Genomic DNA, 20,654 nt, shown 5'->3' on the forward strand with positions numbered 1-20,654 from the left:
ATCTTTATCCAAACAGCTTGTGACCGTGAGACGCGCAGCCAGGCGCCTTGCTATATAATCGCGCAGCAGAAAGCGAGTGGCGATTGCGCCGGACGCACCACGCGACCAACCACGAACCACGCCACACGCTCGCCGACTTCTTCGCCTCTCCAAAAGTCTCCTCTCCTCGCGAAAACCCTAGCTGGCGCTCAAGGCGGCGGCCGCCGCCATGGCCGACCCGAGCTTCAACTTCCGCGTCGGCCTCGCCCTCCGCCGCGCGCTCCCGTACTACAATGACGCCGGCCCGCAGAGCGAGTTCTTCGAGGCGGCCACCCGCGGCAACGTCCGCCGCCTCAGGGGTGAGCCGTGAGCTCGCTGCGTCCTTTCCCCCCTGCGCGATCTCCGCTGCCGGCCCTTTGCTTCGCGTCTTACTCCTGTTTTTTTTTTCTGGATTTTTCTTTCTTTTTTTTGATTTTTTTACGCATTTTTTGTTGGATTTGGTGTGCTACTGAAGAGCTAGCGAGCGGCAAGGACGCGGAGGGGAAGGCGTGGCTCGCCGACATGGGCTTCTCGGGCATCGGGCCGCTCCAGGCTGCAGCGCGCTTGGGGGAAGTGGAGTCTTGCAGGTGCATGGTGGAGGAGCTCGGCTTCGACATCAATGCCGGCAGCCAGCTTGGTACGTACGTATGTTGTATTGTTGTTCCTCCTATGTAGAGCTCTGCTCTGCTTCCTTCGTAGTGATTGCTCTGCCGTATCCTTCGATGGAAGTAAATTTCAGTCTTGGAACATTGCTCATTTTGTGTATGCCCCCCATTGAATTCATCTCATCAATTGAACATTGCGTCATCTTGATATGCACTCCGGTTTGTGGTTTATGGCTCTCTAGTCGCTACTCAGTCTTAATGACCATGGATCACTTACTTAGGTCGCAACTAATTGCATTGGAGAGTTTTTGTGTAAATCCATCCTTAGTTTGGAGGGGTGCCGATAATCTCAAGTTCTCAACAGTTACTTGTTTTTTTATGGTTATTCCCAGGCATAACAGCTTTGGCTGCTGCTGCGTTGGATGGAAGACTGGCTGCTGCAAGGTATCTTCTTGACCATGGGGCTGATCCAAATAAGAAGTGCAATGCATGATCTGTTCCTCTTCACTGTGCTGCAAAAAATGGTTATCTTTCTACCTTCATTCAGCTCTATGTTGACCAGTTAATCTCTTGATTGATAAAAAGTTGGAAAAAGTATAGCAGGGTGCTTCGTTGTGTGCCGGAGCAGTTTCTGTTTCTGCCATTTAGACATTTACGCCTCTCTTTTTTTTTCATTTTACGTAATTCCCATAGATCTAGTGAAGGTAGTTTGAATATCGAGGTATATAAGAAGGATGATTGATTTGACTGATTTTCCCTAGTCCCTGCTGGTCCTTGGTGATGTGCAGAGTCCAGACCTGTAATGCCGATTAGCATCTCTGTTCTGTTTTTTATGCTACTTCTCTGACAAGCTAGATGAGCTCACTCACATGTTTTGATTTTTTTTCTACGAGTTGGTGTAACTTATACATATTCCAGTTTTACTTATTTTCATTATGAATGTTAGTACATCCTGGAACTTCTATTTGCCTTGTTATAATAAAGTGGGAACAAATATATTCTTGTTCGTGCGATCAGTTTCCCGAATCATCGTATTGGATGGCATCTTAAATAGTTAACTTCAGCCAATAGCCATCAAGTAAAAGATGCATGCTTTGGTGTCTAGGTAGGACAGTAAAAATATTATTTTTATGAATCATGCATCTTTTAAGAATATATATATTTCTGTTGTTTAGCCATCTGTTTGATAAATGCTTATTTTCATGGTAATTTTGTCATGTTATTTTTGTGCATCTTGTTTAGGTCATGATGAAGTAGCACGACTGTTGCTATCTAGAGGAGCTAGCATTGATATAGCTTATTTTCATGGGACACCACTACATATTGCTGCTGCATATGGGAAGGCTGATGTCATGAAAGTTTTATTGGAGCACCATGCAGATGTAAGAAGTAGATTCCATGTCTTCTCATATTAGCCTTTGGTGCTAACTTGGTACAATGCAAATGCATTTAGTTTGGATCACAGTTTTATTTAGTATTTCTCTTGTGAACCTTGCCACTCAAGCTGGTGGGGTGATAAATCTTACCCATGCCATGAAAAACGTGTTTTTTTGGTTCCAATTGATCAACACACTCCATATACATTTGTGTTGATGAAAAGCTGTTGTTGCAGTTGACACTTAGCCATGTATTGCAAATTGCATAGGACTAATGATTTTGTTGCCTGTTTTCTAAATAAAATATGGAGGTTCATGAGAAGAGCAGATACTTTTTAGGGAATGCACAAAAGGATTGCCCATATTTGTATTAAGAAGAATAACTGCATGCTCCTATTTATATTTTGCAGGATATAGTTTGCATCTATATTTATATCCCAACATTTAATATCTGGCATATTATGTAATAAATGTAATTCAATATGTTTTCACTAAAGGCTTGTTCAGTTTGCTATCATTTTCAACCTTACCAAGTTTTGGCAAAATTACCAAAAAAGTGGTTACATTTAGTTTGTTGCCAAATTTTAGTAAGCACATATAAAATCTTGCCAAAATTTGGCAACCTTGCTAAAATTTTGGCAACCTTACCAAAATTTGGCAATGCCAAAACTTGGTAAGGTTGAAAATGGTAGCAAAGTGAGCAGGCCCTAAAGGCAGTATTTTTTTTCCCCAATTTAGCCAAACAAGGTTTCAGAAGAGTTGGGTACACCGTTGGTTGCAACTCTTCATGCTACTTCTCAAGGACTAGCTGAGTCTATTTCACTGAAGTGTGTAAAGCTACTTGTTGAGGTAACTTGAATTCACTTTATGGGATCAATCTGTTTGTATGAACAGTGGCATTGATAATTTTGTGTGTTTCATACAAATAGGCAGGCGCTGATGTTAACTTCAGTGATCGTGACACTCCGTTGGTGGTAGCAATTACTAATGGCTTGACTGCCTGAATTAAATACTTGCTAAAGGCTGGCGCAGACCCTAATATCCCAACTTGTGATGTGAGTTTTTGTATTCTTTTGACTTCCTCATTTCCTTTTCTTATCCAAAAAGTTGTGACCAATGCTAGATATGCCCCCATTATACATAATTATGGCTTATCACCTTAAGCCCTTGGGCCTTGACTGTCGAGAATTTGATCTGACTACTAATATGGGTAGCTAAAAGGTTGAAATTTTTTTTAATCGTGCTTGTACAAATAATTAAGTTCTTTTGCGAGTATGTAATTGGTTTTTGGGTTGAGTGATGTTTAGGCTTCTACAAAATGTAGCTCAGATGACATTTAAAGTGAAGCTCAGATGGCATTTAAATTGCAGCTGAAAATGGCATATGAGTGGGCATCAATAACTCCACATATTTTGTTTCGAAAAAAAATATATCCATCTATTTGTGCACATTTCTTCTATTTATAATTGGCTTATATACTTCTGCTGTTATTTGTATAATGAATGCTTGTGATATTCCTGCCTTGGTCGATATTGCTTTTGAGGTAGTAGTTATATAATTGTTGTTCTGTTACTTTGTAGTGTGGTGCCTTGCCAATACAACTTGCTGCAAGCTATGGAAGAAGAAAGGACGTGGAATTACTGTTCCCGTTAACTTCCCCCATTTGAGCTGTGTCAAACTGGACTGTTGAAGGAATTCTTGCCCAGGCCAAATCGAAACATGCCAAATCAAAATGTTCAAAGCCCAAGGTGTGAGTGAAAACAATTTGTTGAGACTGTTCTGTATTTCCTTATGTGCCTGTCAATTTTTTTATAGTTTAAATATTCGCACCTATGCTTTGGGTCACATGAATGTATTGATGATATTGTTTTCTCTAGTGCATATTACTCCCTTCGGTTTTATATTGCTATTATTGAGGTTCAAGTTGGGATTGTAGAAATATGAGCTGCCCCTATGAAATGGACCCACATACACCTAGATTCCTATTATTATGATCGAGAAACAAAGAAACACATATTAGCATATTAGGTCTCGCTTGATCAAGTCTCCTAGCTAACGGGATAGGCCTACCGTCAACAGAATCTGGTATGGCCTTATCCTAGTCTTTGGACCCTTATGCTTGGGTATTGATTCATGGATATGGTACAAATTCCAAGACTAGGATGGAGGTGGAATTGCTCTCATCAATGGTGAGCTTCCCAAAAGCTAGGAGGTTGTGATCAACCTAAGTGTTTGTTGATTGCTTGATCGTAATAATTGCATTGGGTCCCTTTCACATGGATGACTCAGGATGCTGTAGTACCTGTGGGACTGCTCATGTTAGCTTGATCCTCAATATTGGATCCTTACATTCCTTACCAATTAGAAATTTTGAATACACACAATAACTAATCCCAATGTTAGGAAAGTAATCAATTATTTATTCATTGAATATTCATATTTTGATAAGGAAACCCTTAATCCTGATGATAGGTATATTCTGTACTGTTTGAGCTGTACAAACACACATAACACAGAATGTCATAATCTTATCCCATCATGCAAGGAGAGTAGTTTTTTTTTTCTAGATTCCTTTTGTACTAGTCAGGGCAAGGAAAACTGCCAGAGAGTTCGGTATGGTTTCTACTATTTGACATAACAGAAATGAAGAGACTCATTATTTGTTGTTTTAGTTTTATTTGAGAAATGCTTGATGTGATGTTATTTGGTGATACATAAGATTTGCAGAAAATCTTAGAAAAATTGGAGTTTGCAAAGAATTAATGACCAGTAACTGTCTAGGTATTGACCAATGGCTACACATGTGCTCCAAAAACATAAGCTTAGAAGTTTAAGGTTCAGTTGCGGTTATGTACTGCTATGCTTGGTGTTAAGCTATTGTTGAATTCAGTTGAAAGTTTTTTTGTTTGTTAAGAAATCAAATTAAGTGTATACAAATTGTGTAAACTGAATGTTTTTGTCACAACTTCTCTTTCTTCGAAGCATGATAATTCTTGGCTTGCAACTTGGATGAAAAAAAAACAATTGGCCACACATCAATTTTAAACAATCAGTTGTGCTAAACGAGGTTGTTATAATCAAGCTTTATGCCAAAAGTAATCTAACCCAGATCAGTTGATCATATTGGTATTACGAGTAAGCTAATTCATGGTATAAACTGTGGTGTTTGGTTCATCATCACTGTTTTCTAGACAGCATGGTGTGGCCTCTATTATTTGATCCATGGAAATGGTGTTGCCTTTGTAGCACCTATTGGCTTATTTTTGTTGCACCTGCGTAGTAATTAGGACCAAATTTTTTCCAACTATATGTGAATGAGATATCAGGTAGAAACTGATATCACCCTTGTGTTCTATTTTGAAACATACAAGAGTGGGTTATTGTCTTAGTTTGCACCTTATATATTGTGGTTTCATTTTTAAATAAAAATTCGATATGCCTTATATTGCTATATAAAATTGTTTCATTAAATTATTTTTTATCTTCAGAAGATTTTTTATATGGCTTTTATTGCTATATAAAATTGTTTCATGAAATTATCTTTTATCTGCAGAAGATTTTGTACATTTAATGTTGGTATATTGACTAAATTGGTTTGTTTTCGTGACGTAGGACAAACAGGATGATCAGAATGAAAAGGCTCAGCTCAAACTATGTGGTGAGAAAGCTGTTAAGAGAAAGGACTACCGTGGTGCCTCAAATTTCTACAGTCAGGTATGATGATGTGAGCAAGCCTCATTTTTTACATCATAGACAGTATGGTCTATTTTGGATATATCTTCTTTGCAACACATGTGCATAGATATAGAAAAATACTCTAGTAAAAAATATTTATGGTGTTTGACGTTTTAGTCAAACTTTTGAAACTTTGACTATCAATAAATTTTAAATTATTTAGTTTCAAAACATAGAATTGGTATGTTTAGATTTGTTTTGAAAAATAACTTCCATAAACTCAAACCTTTTAGGGTCTATTCTGTTTAGAGGAATTAAACTATTTTGGCCCCCTTTGATTTGAAGGAAAAACATAGGAGTTTTATAGGATTCCAGTCCTATTGGATTTTCTCCCTATATCGCCTATTTAGTTATAGGTCTGTGTAAAACCATTTCACACATTTACTATGATTCTGTCTTATTGCAAGTCTGTCTAATAATGAGCCAAAGAGCACTGTGAGTGCATTTATATTTATTGTTGGAAACAATAGGAATCCATTCATGCAAATCTTCAGCAACCCCTTAGAATAATGTCCAGAATGTGGGATTGATGTTTCTCTTCAAAACTACCGCGAAGCTTGAATATACCCCTCTGTTATCGTTAATAGGCATGCTATTATGGGAACTAGTGTTTTCTTGTGAATTGGGGTGTTGCTCTTCCAGCGCATCATAACTAGGACGTTGTCAGCCTTTAACAATAGAAGTTCTGCCTATTTCCGCAAAGGAACTTTGTTGACTCTTGAGTAATTCTGTGTTTTGATGCAGGCAATTGAGATGGATCCTACTGATGCAACACTCTATTCGAATAGGAGCCTTTGCCATCTTCAAATGACCGAAGCGGAGGCAGCTTTGTTTGATGCTGAGTTTTGCATACAATTGCGGCCTGAATGGATAAAAGGTTATTACAGGAAAGGAGCTGCTCTCATGTTGCTGAAGGTCAGATAAAATCCTTATTTCTTCACCTTGCACTACTTTGCTTGTCACTTCCCATATGTAATCTGCCCGCCTTTTTATCCATAGAAGCACGAAAAGGCATGCGATGCTTTCATGGCTGGACTGAAGCTGGAACCTGGAAATGCTGAGATGGAGAAAGCATTACGGTAATCCGTCTTAAACTAAGTTCCATTTCTAACTTGTTGGACAATTTCTTGCATAAGATTGCACATCACTATTATGCACATTTTGTTTCAGGTTAGTCTAAACAAAACGTGGAACAAAGTTTAACCAACTTCATTTGACGCTTGCAGGGAGGCGATTGAGGCGATGAAGAAGCATCATGTCGCTACAAAGAACTTCAAGCCATCCGATTAGATAAGTTTAGGCTTTGGCTGCACGTTTTGTGTAACATATTGTGCAGAAAACGGTCGTAATGCTCTGAGCTGGAGCGCTATAATGTATTACCAGTACCTCGTACACCTTTTGGATCACATAGCTGGTCGTGCGTAGTACCACTTAGGCCTACCATGTTTGGAGAGATGCTTTCCTCGGTGTTTCATTACTCGAGTATCTTGATATCCTCTCGGACTCCTTATCATTTCATCGCCTAATTGCAATCTTTAGTATAGGAGTAAGTTCACTTGTGATCCCTCATCTCTACATCTTTACATCGAGTGTTGACATGCCTAAATCATAATACTCGTTCGTTCCTTGCGCTAGGGATAATCTCCCATGCACGGAAAATGGAGTGACTTATTAATGTATAATTAATTAAGTATTACTTATATTTTGTTAAAAAATAGATTAATATGATTTTTTAAGTAACTTTCATATTAAAAACTTTTTGTAAAAAAAATTATTTAACAGTTTGAAAGGTATGCGCATGAAAAGTAAGCTGCCGAACATAGTCTTAATTAAACCCTTTACTTGCGAAACCAAGTTAATTAAGTCTTGACAATTTAGATGGCAAGTTTCGATGGTGTGGCAAGTTGACTTGGTCGATTAGGTTTTCTGATAGTTTAGATGGTGGGTTTCGATGATGTGGCAGGTTGATTTGGTTTGAATTGGGTGTTTACATCGATAAAAAATAGGCCCCACATATCATCCACACTCTCAATCTCCTTCCTTTTCTCTCGTCTCTCGAGTGGTGCACGTGGCCTGAGCTCTGGTAGCGTGAGGAGAAGGAAGTTGAGGCGCAAGTGCATGTGGATAGGGTTCGATGAGGAGGGGCGAGAGGCGGCGGCGGTGGCGACCATGACAACGGCTGTGCTCCCCTACTCTGCTCTTCCAATGGGTAACGGATTGTAGCAATGTGGTTGTGAGCCATGTTCCCGATCCACGGCTTACCTAACCTCGCTTACTAGACGCATCACCTCGTTGCCCCGGTCCTCAAGTACCTTGACAATGTTCCCTTTGCCATCGAGGAGCGCGACGAGGGTGCACATCCACATGCTGACCATCTTCCTCGGCATCCACAGCTACGATCGCTTGGTGAACACCTCCTACACCGTCGTCCTACCGCTGCTCAGCAGCTCGTTGTGTGAAACCCTGGCAAGTCAGCAAACACCTCCACTTAGGGGTGGTAATGGGCCAGGGTCTATGGGCCCTTTCACAAGCCAACTCAGCCCTTAGATATTTTAGCTCAAAAATCTATTAAATCTTAGCCAAACCCATTTTGGGCCCAGCTCTCACATTTTGTAAGCTATAAAACCTTAGTCTCATTACCAATCAATTTTGCTATATATTTATCGATAAATTTTTTTTCTAAAAACTTGACAGATATAATTACAATACAATCGTAGTGTAATTACACTGTAACTATGATGTAACTTTCAAAAATTTCTCCGTAACATGTTATTTCAGTAAAATGGAGATTATGGAACAAATCCTTTCACATATGTGTGTGCTGTGATTTTTTCTTCCTCACCAAAACAAATCTTATAATAGATCTAACAATTCGAAATTACGTGAAACTTACATACAAGTTACAATGTAGTTACATGCAAGTTACAATATAATTACATTATAATTGTACTATAATTACATCTATCAAATTTTTAGAGGAAAATTTATCAATAAATGTATAGACAATCACTTTCTTTTTATTTTCTTAAAATTAGAGTTTGCTATGGTACCTGCTCTTACCCGCATGGCGCAAGGCGGTGCCGGCGTGCCGCGTAGGCTATTTCCCACGTTCCCGCCCCGTTGGCCAAATCTCTCTCCCTCACTTCAGTTCCGCCTCTTCCGCTTCCGCTTCCTTGTTCCTTCCCCTCGAAGCCATCGCTCGAAACCCCCAACTCGCCCACCGCCGGAATAATGGATCCGCCGCCGCCGCGGGAGGCGTTCGTCAAGTCCAAATTCGCCTCCTGGCTCATCGTCCGCATGATCGGTTAGTTCCCCCGCCTCTTCAAACCCTAGTTTGCCTTGCCATGCCTGCTTAATTGGTTAGTACGAGTACTACTTTAATGGCGCTGTTTTTTTTTTTTGATTCGGTGTTCTTCGTCTCCTCCTCCTCCAGGAAAAGGCGACCCGAGGGAGAACGAGTTGCTGAACGCCGTGACGGAGGGAAATGCCCGCCGCCTCAAGAGTGAGTGCTCCTCCGTCCTCCTCGTCTCCGACGCCGCGGGCGGGCGGGCTTGATTTCTTCTTGTCGTGCTTGTGTCTGCGTTGCGCCGTGCGTACGCCTTTTTTTTTTTTGGGGGTGGGGGGTGGGGGGGCTCTTGCTGCTTGCGTGCGTGCAATGTTTGGATTGGTACACGTACGATTTGTCGATTTCTTTTTTCTTTTGCGAGCATCGATGCTCTAATGAATTAGGATCATGTTGTTTTCTACAATTCTACTCATGTCTGATGGGTGACTATTTTGTTGCTAGCATCGCGATTGGATTCCGCCATGTTTTACATGCTGCTGGAAGTGTGCTCCACGCCTTCACCTTGTGATTTTTTTTCTCATGCTGTACAATTGTGCCTAGCCAGATTTTTGTTTTTTTGTGATTCACGATGTTACTTTAGTAATTGTGAACCAGACGCAGTAATGTAGAATTGCATTTTTTTTTGGTTGCACAATCTTTTATCATATCATGATTATGATTTCTCCCCTTCAAAATTTTGGGTGTTGAAGAAATGGTGAATACAATGGGCGAGAAGGACAGGGCAAAGTTTACTGATATGAATATAGATGGCAATGGGTTACTGCAAGTGGCAGCACACCTGGGAAAAATTGAGGTCATCAGGTACTTCGTGGAGGAGCTTGGCTTTGACGTCAACGCTGGTTGCCTCTCTGATGGTGCGTGCATCTCTTTCACTAGATCAAATGCATTTTTTTTTGGGAATGGTTTATTAGTTTATTCAACAGATTATGTCAAGCAACCTGTTGTGTGACACAACATTTAGTTCACACAATGCTACATTCTTTTATGTTATAAATAGATGCAGCATGAGAAAGTTGGGCTATTTCAATAAGCAACTTTCAATAAATAGATGCTTTGATTGATTAAAAAAATGCATTTTGGATTTGAGGTTATTATGAACTTTGTGTGGTACTTTCAAGATCCAGTTCCATACATAACATAAGGTACCATTTAGGTTCCATATATAGCATTCCTAAATTCTATTAGAACCTAGCTGGGGCATATAGACTTTCCTAAAATACTAAAAAATTTAAATGCACACCAGTGCATGCATACACACCGTGCAATGTGATATTCTGAGGCCATCCAATAGTGATGTGTTCTTTTAGAAATCATGCAAACTGTGTATTATTTAACATGCTACTAGGAATTCTTCCTATGGCAAATGCATGTATGGTGTAAAATTTTTTGATGAGCTTGAGGACTGTAATAATTTAGAGGAGAGCCAAATTGTTGGTAATCTCACAAGGTACTTGTTTTCATTGTTGTTGACAGGTGTGACAGCTTTGGCTTCTGCCGCAATGTTTGGAGAAGCCTATGTTGTGAGATATCTTCTTGAGCATGGGGCTGATCCTAATAAGACAGATGAGACGGGCTCTGTTGCTCTTCATTTTGCTGCGAAAAATGGTCTTTCTCTTCACGTCTACTATTATTATTTTTTCATTTTGTGACTACAAATGTCTTGTTGAATATGTACTGATGTGTTCAAATTTTAACCATCAAATCAAGAACCATTGGACTTAATTGTGAAAAAAAAAGTATTCAGTAATTCATTGTTGTGACTTTTTTTGGGGTAGTTTCTGCAGGTTGGATTAGTGTCCCTATATTCCTTTTATGCTTGACTAGTTTGTTGTAGCCACATGGCGGGCAATCTACAAACCATCCTGCTATTTGAAGTATTCCTGCCTAAAATATCACTGTCATTATTCTTTGCAAAGTTATGTTAGCTATATTTGTTTTACTATTTTTCAATGCTTCCTCACTAGCGATCATTTTCTTGATGTCCTGTGTAGTATTATAACAACACGCAGTTAATTGTTGAGCTAAGCACCTCACCAAGAGACCGATAACTCCTTATTTGTTTTTAGTTATGGAAAGATGGGTGGTTGGAAGGATCTTTTTAGCAGAAAAGCTACTTTTATCTAACTATGTAGTGTTCTAATAATGCTTGTTCTTTGTTATGATAGTACCATTTCTTTTTCTCGAACAAGCAGGTTATGACAGTGCCTTTTTTTTTTCATTTTGTTTAGGGTATGAAGAAGTAGTCCGTCTCTTGTTATCCAGTGGAGCTAGGACTGGTATAGTTGTTGCTCATGGGACACCACTACATATTGCTGTTTTCTATAGGAGGATTGGTGTCGTCAAGATTTTATTGGATCACCATGTAGATGTAATAAGTAAATTTGTTGTTTTTGTCATTTGCATTAGTCTTATATCTTGATACTATCTGAGTTTTTATGTGCTTGTGTTCATTTAGTATTTCACGCCTTCATAGTTTACTGGCTCTTAATATATTTTGTGCTTGATAAGTCCAATAAATCTTTCATAATATTGTTTTAGGCACTTACGGTTGAATATTTAATTGTTACATGTCCTGGCAGTGTTTCCAAGCACTGGGTAACGTATTAGTCCTAAACAGTTTAATTTTAACAACTACATACAAGATTGTTGCAAACACATGGAAATGCAGAGAAATATATGGGTGTTTATACTGTTTCTATTTATTATTCCGCAGTCACATTTTTATAACATGTGAGTTATCTTACTTGTGTGTAGGGAATAATTTTGTTTCTTGCATTAAATTTGTAGTCAAACAACACTTCAGGAGTTTGGGGTACCCCTATTCTTACGGCTCTCCGTTCTGCTAAACATGGATTGGATGAATCTGATTCTTTGGAATGTGTAAAGCTGCTTGTTAAGGTCTGGTAACTGCTTCACCTTTGTTTCTTCATATTATCTTCTTTATAAGTTGAGAATCTATTAATTGCTATTGTTATCCATAGTGCTTGTATTCATCTCTAAGGGCTGTGGGCCCAAATGTATACATGTACATGTAGGAAAACAAGGAAACCCTTCGTACAAAGGAAAATACAGAACATATATGTTTATTTAACAATATATAGATTTCTGTACGAAGCACTTCTATATTATGCATATTATTGTATTAATTGAATTGGCTGGTCCTGATGTGAATTATGCCAACCTAGGCTGGTGCTGATGTGAACTATGCTTGTCCAAACACTCCCTTGGTGGTGGCCACGACAGCTGGCTTAACTGACTGTATCAAGTACTTGCTTGAGGTTCATGCAGATCCTAACATTCCAGATAAACAGGTGTGCTTTTTAGGCCCTGTTCTTCTTTCTAGAGTTGTTGTTCTTCTTAGTGCATGATCTAATACATGTCACTTTGAGTACTAAATTATTACTCTATTGGTTGTACAATTATTTTTTTCTGTTCTCGGGTATGTTAAGTATGTGGTCCCGACATGGTGTTCCATGCGTACGCCTGTGCATCACAAGTGCACACCATGTATGGTTCAACCTGAATTACTTGTTCTAATTCAGTTGACTCTTTTATTATTGGCTTATTGCCTTTTGAATTTAAGTCATTTAGCACTTCAAATAAGTTAAGCATTTCTGTTCATGAAAGTATTCAGGGGGAAAACCACCTCCACAAGGTTCTTGCTTATTTAATAATCACGCTCTTGATTCTTATTTTTTTGTTAAGTTATCGTACAAAGGTTATCTTCTTCTGTTACTTTGCAGAGCGGACGTACACCTGTAGAAATCTCTGCAAGCGTTGGAAGAAGAGATCATGTGGAGATTCTATTTCCTTTCACTTCCTCTATCAGTGCAGTAACAAATTGGACAGTTGAAGGAATTATTGCTCATGGGAAATCGAGACGCTTGACTCCCAAGGTTTGGCTTGAACTAAAAGTTTTTGGACCGTTCTATGCTTGTTTACCTTGATGATTTAAACTATGGCTGTGTTTAGTTCAGCGCAAAGTTTGGATTTTGGTTGAAATTGGAGATGATGTGACTGAAAAGTTGTGTGTATGACAGGTTGACGTGATAGAAAAGGACTGAAGTTTGGATCCAAACTTTGAATCTAAACACAGCCTATGTGTATATCTCTGATTTGTCAGAAGTCATTCTTGTTTTCTCTTATTCATTTTCACTTTCTTAGTTCCAAATTCTGAAGATAAAACGGGTCACTCGATAGTTCTCGTCATGATCATTTGAATCCCTATTATATGTTAGCTTTCATCATGCAGATTGTAGACTTGGATTCGAAGTTTGAAATAGTACCAAACATGGGCATGTCCAGATACATAGTCAAGATCCCTTATTTTGGGATGGAGGTAGTAGCTTATAATGACAGATTAAGTCTTGTTTTTACTATATGCTTTTAACATCTATTTTTGGAATAATAGTTGGCTGCCTTAGGATGTAAGCCACTAGTAGTTTTCCTTAGGATGTAAGCCACTCCTAGTTTCTTAGGATGTAAGCCACTAGCCTATATATATGTATCCAACCAGCCATAGTTGATTGAGTGGAGAATAGAAATTAAACTAGCCCCAAAACCTGTGTTCCTTTTGCTAACAATTGGTATCATAGCAAGGTTTATCTGAGTTCCATCGACTCCCCATCCAAAAATGTCTCTCCACTCCATTCGTTCCCCCTCTCTCTTGTCCCATGCCTCAAGCACTTCCAGCGGACGAGGCAGCAGGCGGTCGGCGGTCGACGCTGAGGGCGATGGCTATGCGACTGCTGCTGCGCGGGTTGCGCAGGAGGCGTGAGCGGCTGCGCAGGAAGCGCGCGCGGCGTGTGAGGAAGCGGAGGCGCGGCTGCAGGCAGCCACGAGGGCGGCACGTCTCGTGGCGGCAGACGCTGAAGCAGCACGCACCGCGGAGGCGGCCAGGCAGGCTGCAGCTGCTGCTGCTACTTTGCGAGCTGAGGAGGAGCGGCGTGACTTGGAGCTGGCAAACGCGGCCTGCGTGCGACGCGACGCAGACCGGGATCGACACGTAGGCCGACGTGATCGCGACTTCAGCCCCCATTGCGGAGGATCAGATCTCCACCGCGATGAGGAGTGGCATGATCTATGGCGCGATCCTTGGATCGACCGCGCTCTGGAGGCCCAGCGACTCTGGGAGCAGGCAGCGGCGATTGAGGCACAACTGGACTTCGACCGGGAGCAGGGTGGACGGGACATTGGCGCACGAAGCCCTCGCAGGCAGCGCGCCTCCCCTTCCTCGGACCGGCACCGTGGTCGCCGTGGACGCTCCGGCTCTCCTCCCGTTGTGCAGACCATCGTCAAGGATGTTGGCGGCGCATGGCCCATGCTCACCAAGACTAACTACGCCGAATGGGCGATGGTGATGAAGGTGAAGTTGCAGGCGCGCCACATGTGGGACACGGTCTGGTACGGCGATGTCGACTACGGGGAAGATCGGCGGGCGTTGGAGGCGCTCCTTGCTGCTGTTCCGACGGAGATGCAGTCCTCCATCGTGAACAAGCGGACTACCAAGGACGCCTGGGACGCCATTGCTTCGGCACGCATCGGCAGCGACCGCGCCCGCAGGTCCACGCTTCAGAAGCTGCGTCAGGATTGGGAGAACCTGGCCTTCAAGCCGGGTGAGGACATCGATGACTTCGTTCTCCGCCTCAACTCCTTGCAGCAGCGGTTGGCGCAGCTCGGCGACACCACCATTGACGAGGAGAGAGCCGTGGAGAAGCTCCTTCGCGTCGTCCCCGAGAAGTACACGCAGCTGGCTCTGTCGATCGAGACGCTGCTGGACTTCACCGAGCTCACAATCGAAGAGGTGATGGGTCGCCTCAAGGCCGTCGACAACCGCAAGCAGCTACCTCCCTCAGAGCCGATCACCATTGGTGGCAAGCTTTTCTTCACCAAGGAGCAGTGGCTCGCCCGCCAGCAGGAGTGGAAGAAGGGGGAGGCCACAGGCTCTTCGGCTTCGGGATCGTCGAGCAGCCGCAAGCGTCGACCACGCAAGTGGGAGAAGGCGCGTAGTGGCGCTCTTGGCGACGCCAATGGCGAGCACAAGGGCAGCCGCGACGACACCTGCCACAACTGCGGGAAGACCGGCTACTGGGCCAAGGACTGCCGGCAGGCGAAGCACGGCGGTCAAGCACACGTCGCTCAAGCACAGGAGGGTGACGAGGTGGCTCTGTTTTTCGTACACGGAAGCATCGAGCCGCACTTCACTCCCGCATCGGACGCTACCGCGCCCCTCCACCTCGACGAGCCGCGGCCCACGTCTTCCTCAGCAACGGATCATGCGGCGACAAGATCGACGGATGGTGCCTCGACACCGGTGCCACTCACCACATGACCGGGCGGCGGGAATTCTTCTCCGAGCTTGACTCCAGCGTTCAAGGCTCCGTCAAGTTTGGGGACGCCTCCACCGTGGTGATCAAGGGCGTCGGCTCCATCCTCTTCACTGCCAAGACCGGCGAGCACCGGCTGCTCACCGGTGTCTACTACATCCCCGCGCTAAGGAACTCCATCATCAGTTTGGGACAACTGGATGAGAACGGCTCGCGCGTGGAGATAGAGGACGGGGTCTTGCGGGTTTGGGATCGCCATCGTCGCCTTCTCGTCAAGGTGAACAGGGGCGCCAATCGCCTCTATGTTCTCCATGTACAGGTAGCGCAGCCTGTGTGCCTTGCAGCCCGCCGCGACGATGATGCATGGCGGTGGCACGAGCGCTTTGGGCACCTCAACTTCGGAGCCTTGAAGCAGCTCGGCAACAAGGAGATGGTGCAGGGCATGCCGCGAGTCGAGCACGTGGAGCAGTTTTGCGACACCTGCGTCCTCACCAAGCAGCGGCGACTCCCCTTTCCCCGCCAAGCAAGTTTCCGCGCCGAGGAGAAGCTGGAGCTCGTGCACGGTGACCTCTGCGGCCCTGTGACTCCGGCCACACCTGGAGGCCGGCGCTTCTTCCTGCTGCTCGTCGACGACGTGTCCCGCTACATGTGGGTGGTCCTGCACGACTCCAAGGCAGCTGCTGCAGACGCCATCAAGCACCATCAAGTTGCTGCGGAGAAGGAGTGCGGCCGCAAGCTTCGGGTGCTACGCACCAACAACGGTGGCGAGTTCACGGCGGCTGAGTTCGCGGCGTACTGCGCCGACGAGGGGATCCAGCGCCACTTCTCCGCGCCATACACCCCGCAGCAGAACGGCGTTGTGGAGCGCCGCAACCAGACAGTGGTGGCCACTGCCCGCGCCCTCCTCAAGCAAAGAGGGATGCCGGCAATCTACTGGGAGGAGGCGGTGATGACTGCCGTCCATCTCCTCAACCGCTTGCCCACCAAGGCCCTTGACGGCAAGACGCCGTACGAGGCCTGGCACGGGCGCAAGCCGGTGGTGAGCCACCTCCGCGTCTTTGGCTGTCTCGCCTTCGCCAAGGAGCTCAACCACGTCGGCAAGCTCGACGACCGGAGCTCGCCGGGAGTCTTCATCGGCTATGCGGAGGGCGTCAAGGCCTACCGCATCCTCGACCCTGCGACGCAGCGTGTCCGCATTTCTCGGGACGTCGTGTTCGACGAAGGGCGAGGTTGGGCTTGGGACAAGGCGGTGGACGACGGCTCGACTTCGACTCTCCGAGACTTCGTCGTCGACTACGTCCACTTTGGGGGAGCCGGGGGAGCTAGCAGCTCATCTTCACCGAGCTCGTCCACCTCGGCACCCGGCTCGCCATCAGCTCCGGCGAGTCCTCCACCACCTACACCACCAGCGACTCCTCCATCACCGGCTACGCCCTGCTCTCCTACACCAGCGCCCACACCACCGGTGGAGTTCGCCACTCCGTTGTCCAACGACGAGGATCGTGTTGATGCGTACCACGACGACGAGCCTCTGCGCTACCACACCGTGGACAACATCTTCGGTGATCAGCCCGTCCTTGGACTGGCGACGCACGACTTCGAGGCCGAGCTGCACCTGGCGCATGAGGACGGCGAGCCCTGCTCCTTCGCAGAGGCGAATGGAGATGTGGCATGGCGCACTGCGATGCAGCACGAGATGGACGCGGTCGAGCGAAACCGGACGTGGGTGCTGGCAGATCTTCCTGTCGGCCACCGCGCCATCACCCTTAAGTGGGTCTACAAGCTCAAGAAGGATGAGGCCGGGGCGGTGATCAAGCACAAGGCGCGTCTGGTGGCGCGCGGCTTCGTTCAGCAGGAGGGAGTCGACTTTGACGACGCCTTCGCGCCCGTTGCGCGAATGGAGTCTGTTCGTCTCCTCCTCGCGCTGGCGGCCCAGGAAGGATGGCGTGTGCACCACATGGATGTCAAGTCCGCCTTCCTCAACGGAGACCTGAAGAAGGAGGTCTACGCCCACCAGCCGCCAGGATTCGTCATCCCCAGCAAGGAGAACAAGGTTCTTCGCCTGCGCAAGGCCCTCTACGGCTTGTGGCAGGCGCCCCGAGCTTGGAACGCCAAGCTGGACTCCACTCTCAAGCAAATGGGGTTCCAGCAGAGCTCTCACGAAGCTGCTGTCTACCGGCGGGGCAAGGACGGCAATGCCCTGTTGGTAGGCGTCTACGTCGACGACTTGGTGATCACCGGCACCAAGGAGGCTGAGGTGGAGGCGTTCAAGGAGGAGATGAAGGCGACTTTCCAGATGAGCGATTTGGGCCTTCTCTCTTTCTACCTGGGGATCGAGGTCCACCAGGACAGCTCTGGCATCTCTCTTCGCCAGACCGCCTACGCCAAGCGCATCGTCGAGTTGGGCGGGCTCACCGGCTGCAACCTAGCCTACACTCCCATGGAGGAAAGGTTGAAGCTGAGCCGCGACAGCACGGCTGAGGAGGTTGACGCCACGCCGTACCAACGTATTGTGGGCAACCTTCGCTACCTTGTCCACATGCGGCCAGATTTGGCATTCGCTGTTGGCTGTTAGCCGGTTCATGCAGCGACCAACGACAGAGCACCAGCAGGCTGTCAAGAGGATCCTCCGTTACGTCGAGGGCACCACCAACTACGGCTTGCACTACCCGAGGTGTCCCGGTGCGCAGCACTTCATTGGGTACAGCGACAGTGACCTCGCCGGCGACAGCGACACGAGCAAGAGCACCAGTGGCATGCTGTTCTTCCTCAGCAAGTGCCTGATCAGCTGGCAGTCGGTCAAGCAACAAGTGGTGGCCCTGTCCAGTTGCGAGGCGGAGTACATCGCTACCACAACCGCCTCAACTCAAGCTCTCTGGTTGGTTCGGCTGCTGGGAGATCTCTTGGGAAGAGACGCTGAAGCAGTGGAGCTCAGGGTGGACAGCAAGTCTGCTTTGGCCTTGGCAAAGAATCCCGTCTTCCATGAGCGCAGCAAGCACATCCGCATCAAGTATCATTTCATTCGGAGCTGCTTGGAGGAGAGGAGCATCAAGGCCAGCTACATTAACACCCAGGATCAGCTCGTCGATCTTCTCACCAAGTCCCTCGGGCGGGTCAAGTTCCAGGAGTTTCGCGCCAGGATTGGAATGGTTCAAATTCCCCAAAAGGCGCCACACAAGACTTAGAAGGAGAATGACAGATTAAGTCTTGTTTTTACTATATGCTTTTAACATCTTTTTTTGGAATAATAGTTGGCTGCCTTAGGATGTAAGCCACTAGTAGTTTTCCTTAGGATGTAAGCCACTCCTAGTTTTCCTTAGGATGTAAGCCACTCCTAGTTTCTTAGGATGTAAGCCACTAGCCTATACCTTATGGTGTAAGCCACTAGCCTATATATATATGTATCCAACGAGCCATAGTTGATTGAGTGGAGAATAGAGATTAAACTAGCCCCAAAACATGTGTTCCTTTTGCTAACATATAAAAGTACTGCATGGTTTCTACTTACAAAAACAATGATATGGTAACAGAACTGATACATGTGATATTGTAAGAATCTGGCACTCAAATATCTAAAGAGGATAGTTGTGGCCTGCAGAGTTTTCTTTTCCTCTAGGACTTGTCTGTGTAGATGGATTTTAGATAATCCCCCAGATTGTTGTGGATTTTTAAGCAGACTGTTCCCTGGTAATGAAAACATGCTCTGCAATCATTGAGTGCCACCAATATCTTTTTAATTATTTTAGACTGGGCATATGGAAGTTGTATATGTAGTTCCAACCCTCGCAAGCCTGTTGGATCTATTTGCACAAGCAAAAGGATTATTGGGGAGTTTTGTTCAATTTACCTTTCTATCCAAACAAGCTCACCTTTGTGTGCTTTTCAACTTTGTGTGCACTTGTGTTTGATTCCATTGGGATGCAACTTGCTAGCCAGTTGTTTCTGTAGTTTATGTTGCATATTCTGTAGTTTTGCCAGGCTTAATTTATGTTTCTTATTTAGGACGAGTCATGTGGCAAGGTCAATGACAGAAAGGCTGAGCTAAAATCACATGGAGAAAAAGCAGTTAAGAGAAATGACTACCTTGCTGCGTCAAAGATCTACTCCGAGGTATGTGCTTGCATCTTACTTGTTCCGATGTTTTAATGTTGTAGTGCTCTTGTGTGCATCATTGATTCAACCTTCCTTGTGCTAGTATGTAAGGAACAAAACAGTTATAAGTTTTTTTTTGAGGTAAATCTCGAGGAGGACAGGGAGTTACTGTTTTATATTAAGAAGATAAATAGTTTAACTTTTAAGAGAAGGAAGAGAATATTATGTCAAACTGTGTTTTGTGCTTCTTATGTACTTTGATTTTCTTGTGAATTGGCTCCAATTTGCTACTCCCTCCGTTTCAGGTTATAAGATGTTTTTGACTTTAGTCAAAGTCAAACTGCTTCAAATTTAATTAAGTTTATAGACAAATATAATAATATTTACATTATCAAATTAGTTTTATTAAATTAATAATTAATTATATTTTTATAATAAATTTATCTTGGGTCGAAAATATTACTACTTTTTTCTATAAACTTGGTCAAACCTGAAGCAGTTTGAATTTGACCAAAGTCAAAACATCTTATAACCTGAAACGGAGGGAGTAAATTGTATGTCTATTTTCCTATATCTGATTATGTCATGGACATTGGACACTTAGAGTTTTTGTGTGCCTAAGCAAATTGACCAGTTGACAATTTGTAACTGCTTCCTCCGTTTCATAATGTAAGACTTTCTAGCATTATCCACATTCATCTAGATGTTAATAAATCTACACACATATATATGTCTAGATTCATTAACACATGTGAATGTGGGCAATGCTAGAAAGTCTTACATTATGAAACGGAGGGAGTACAAGTCTTAACCAAATTACAAACCATTTTTATAATGTAAACTACATGGTGTTGGATAAAATCTATGGCATCTTCTAGATGTGCCGAAGTTATTTTGTCAGAAAAAGAAGAATACATAGGAGGGACCATGCATCTTTGATTTTATGGAGTGGGGATATCAACCCTCATAGTTATTTTACGAATAACCTATAAAGAGAAGAAAAACGAGAAACTAGGCTGAAAGATTTGCATAAATAATATTTCTTCGTCTGGGTGCTACTATATTAGACAGCTAGCATATGGAAAGTTGGACACTATTAGCTACGGTGGTTTTCAAATTGAAACTTTAGCCTAAAATGAATTCCTGATTGATGCAT

The 20,654-nt window shown here is 44.2% G+C and overlaps 3 protein-coding genes across 3 annotated transcripts; all 3 read left to right on the forward strand.

The window, feature by feature from the left end:
• The first annotated feature begins 208 nt into the window (after nt 1–208).
• LOC112936131 (uncharacterized) lies at nt 209–7,260 on the forward strand. Its single transcript, XM_066308504.1, is given in 10 exon segments — nt 209–338; nt 494–655; nt 1,016–1,147; nt 1,866–2,005; nt 2,738–2,848; nt 2,929–3,027; nt 5,621–5,713; nt 6,479–6,649; nt 6,734–6,813; nt 6,961–7,260. Coding segments are annotated over 10 exon segments (1,182 nt in total). The 3' UTR covers nt 7,025–7,260.
• A 1,615-nt stretch (nt 7,261–8,875) lies between these two features.
• LOC136355681 (uncharacterized) lies at nt 8,876–11,553 on the forward strand. The gene is made up of 6 exons (XM_066308505.1): nt 8,876–9,038; nt 9,168–9,236; nt 9,770–9,934; nt 10,554–10,685; nt 11,309–11,448; nt 11,536–11,553. Exons 1-6 carry the CDS (start codon nt 8,966–8,968, stop codon nt 11,551–11,553), a joined length of 597 nt encoding a protein of 198 aa, XP_066164602.1. The 5' UTR covers nt 8,876–8,965.
• Nucleotides 11,554–14,433: 2,880 nt separating this feature from the next.
• LOC136355682 (uncharacterized) lies at nt 14,434–15,411 on the forward strand. The gene has a single exon (XM_066308506.1). It carries the CDS (start codon nt 14,434–14,436, stop codon nt 15,409–15,411), a length of 978 nt encoding a protein of 325 aa, XP_066164603.1.
• The last annotated feature ends 5,243 nt before the right edge of the window (nt 15,412–20,654 follow it).

This window comes from Oryza sativa, chromosome 3 (assembly GCF_034140825.1).
Source record: "Oryza sativa Japonica Group chromosome 3, ASM3414082v1".
NCBI lineage: Eukaryota > Viridiplantae > Streptophyta > Magnoliopsida > Poales > Poaceae > Oryza > Oryza sativa.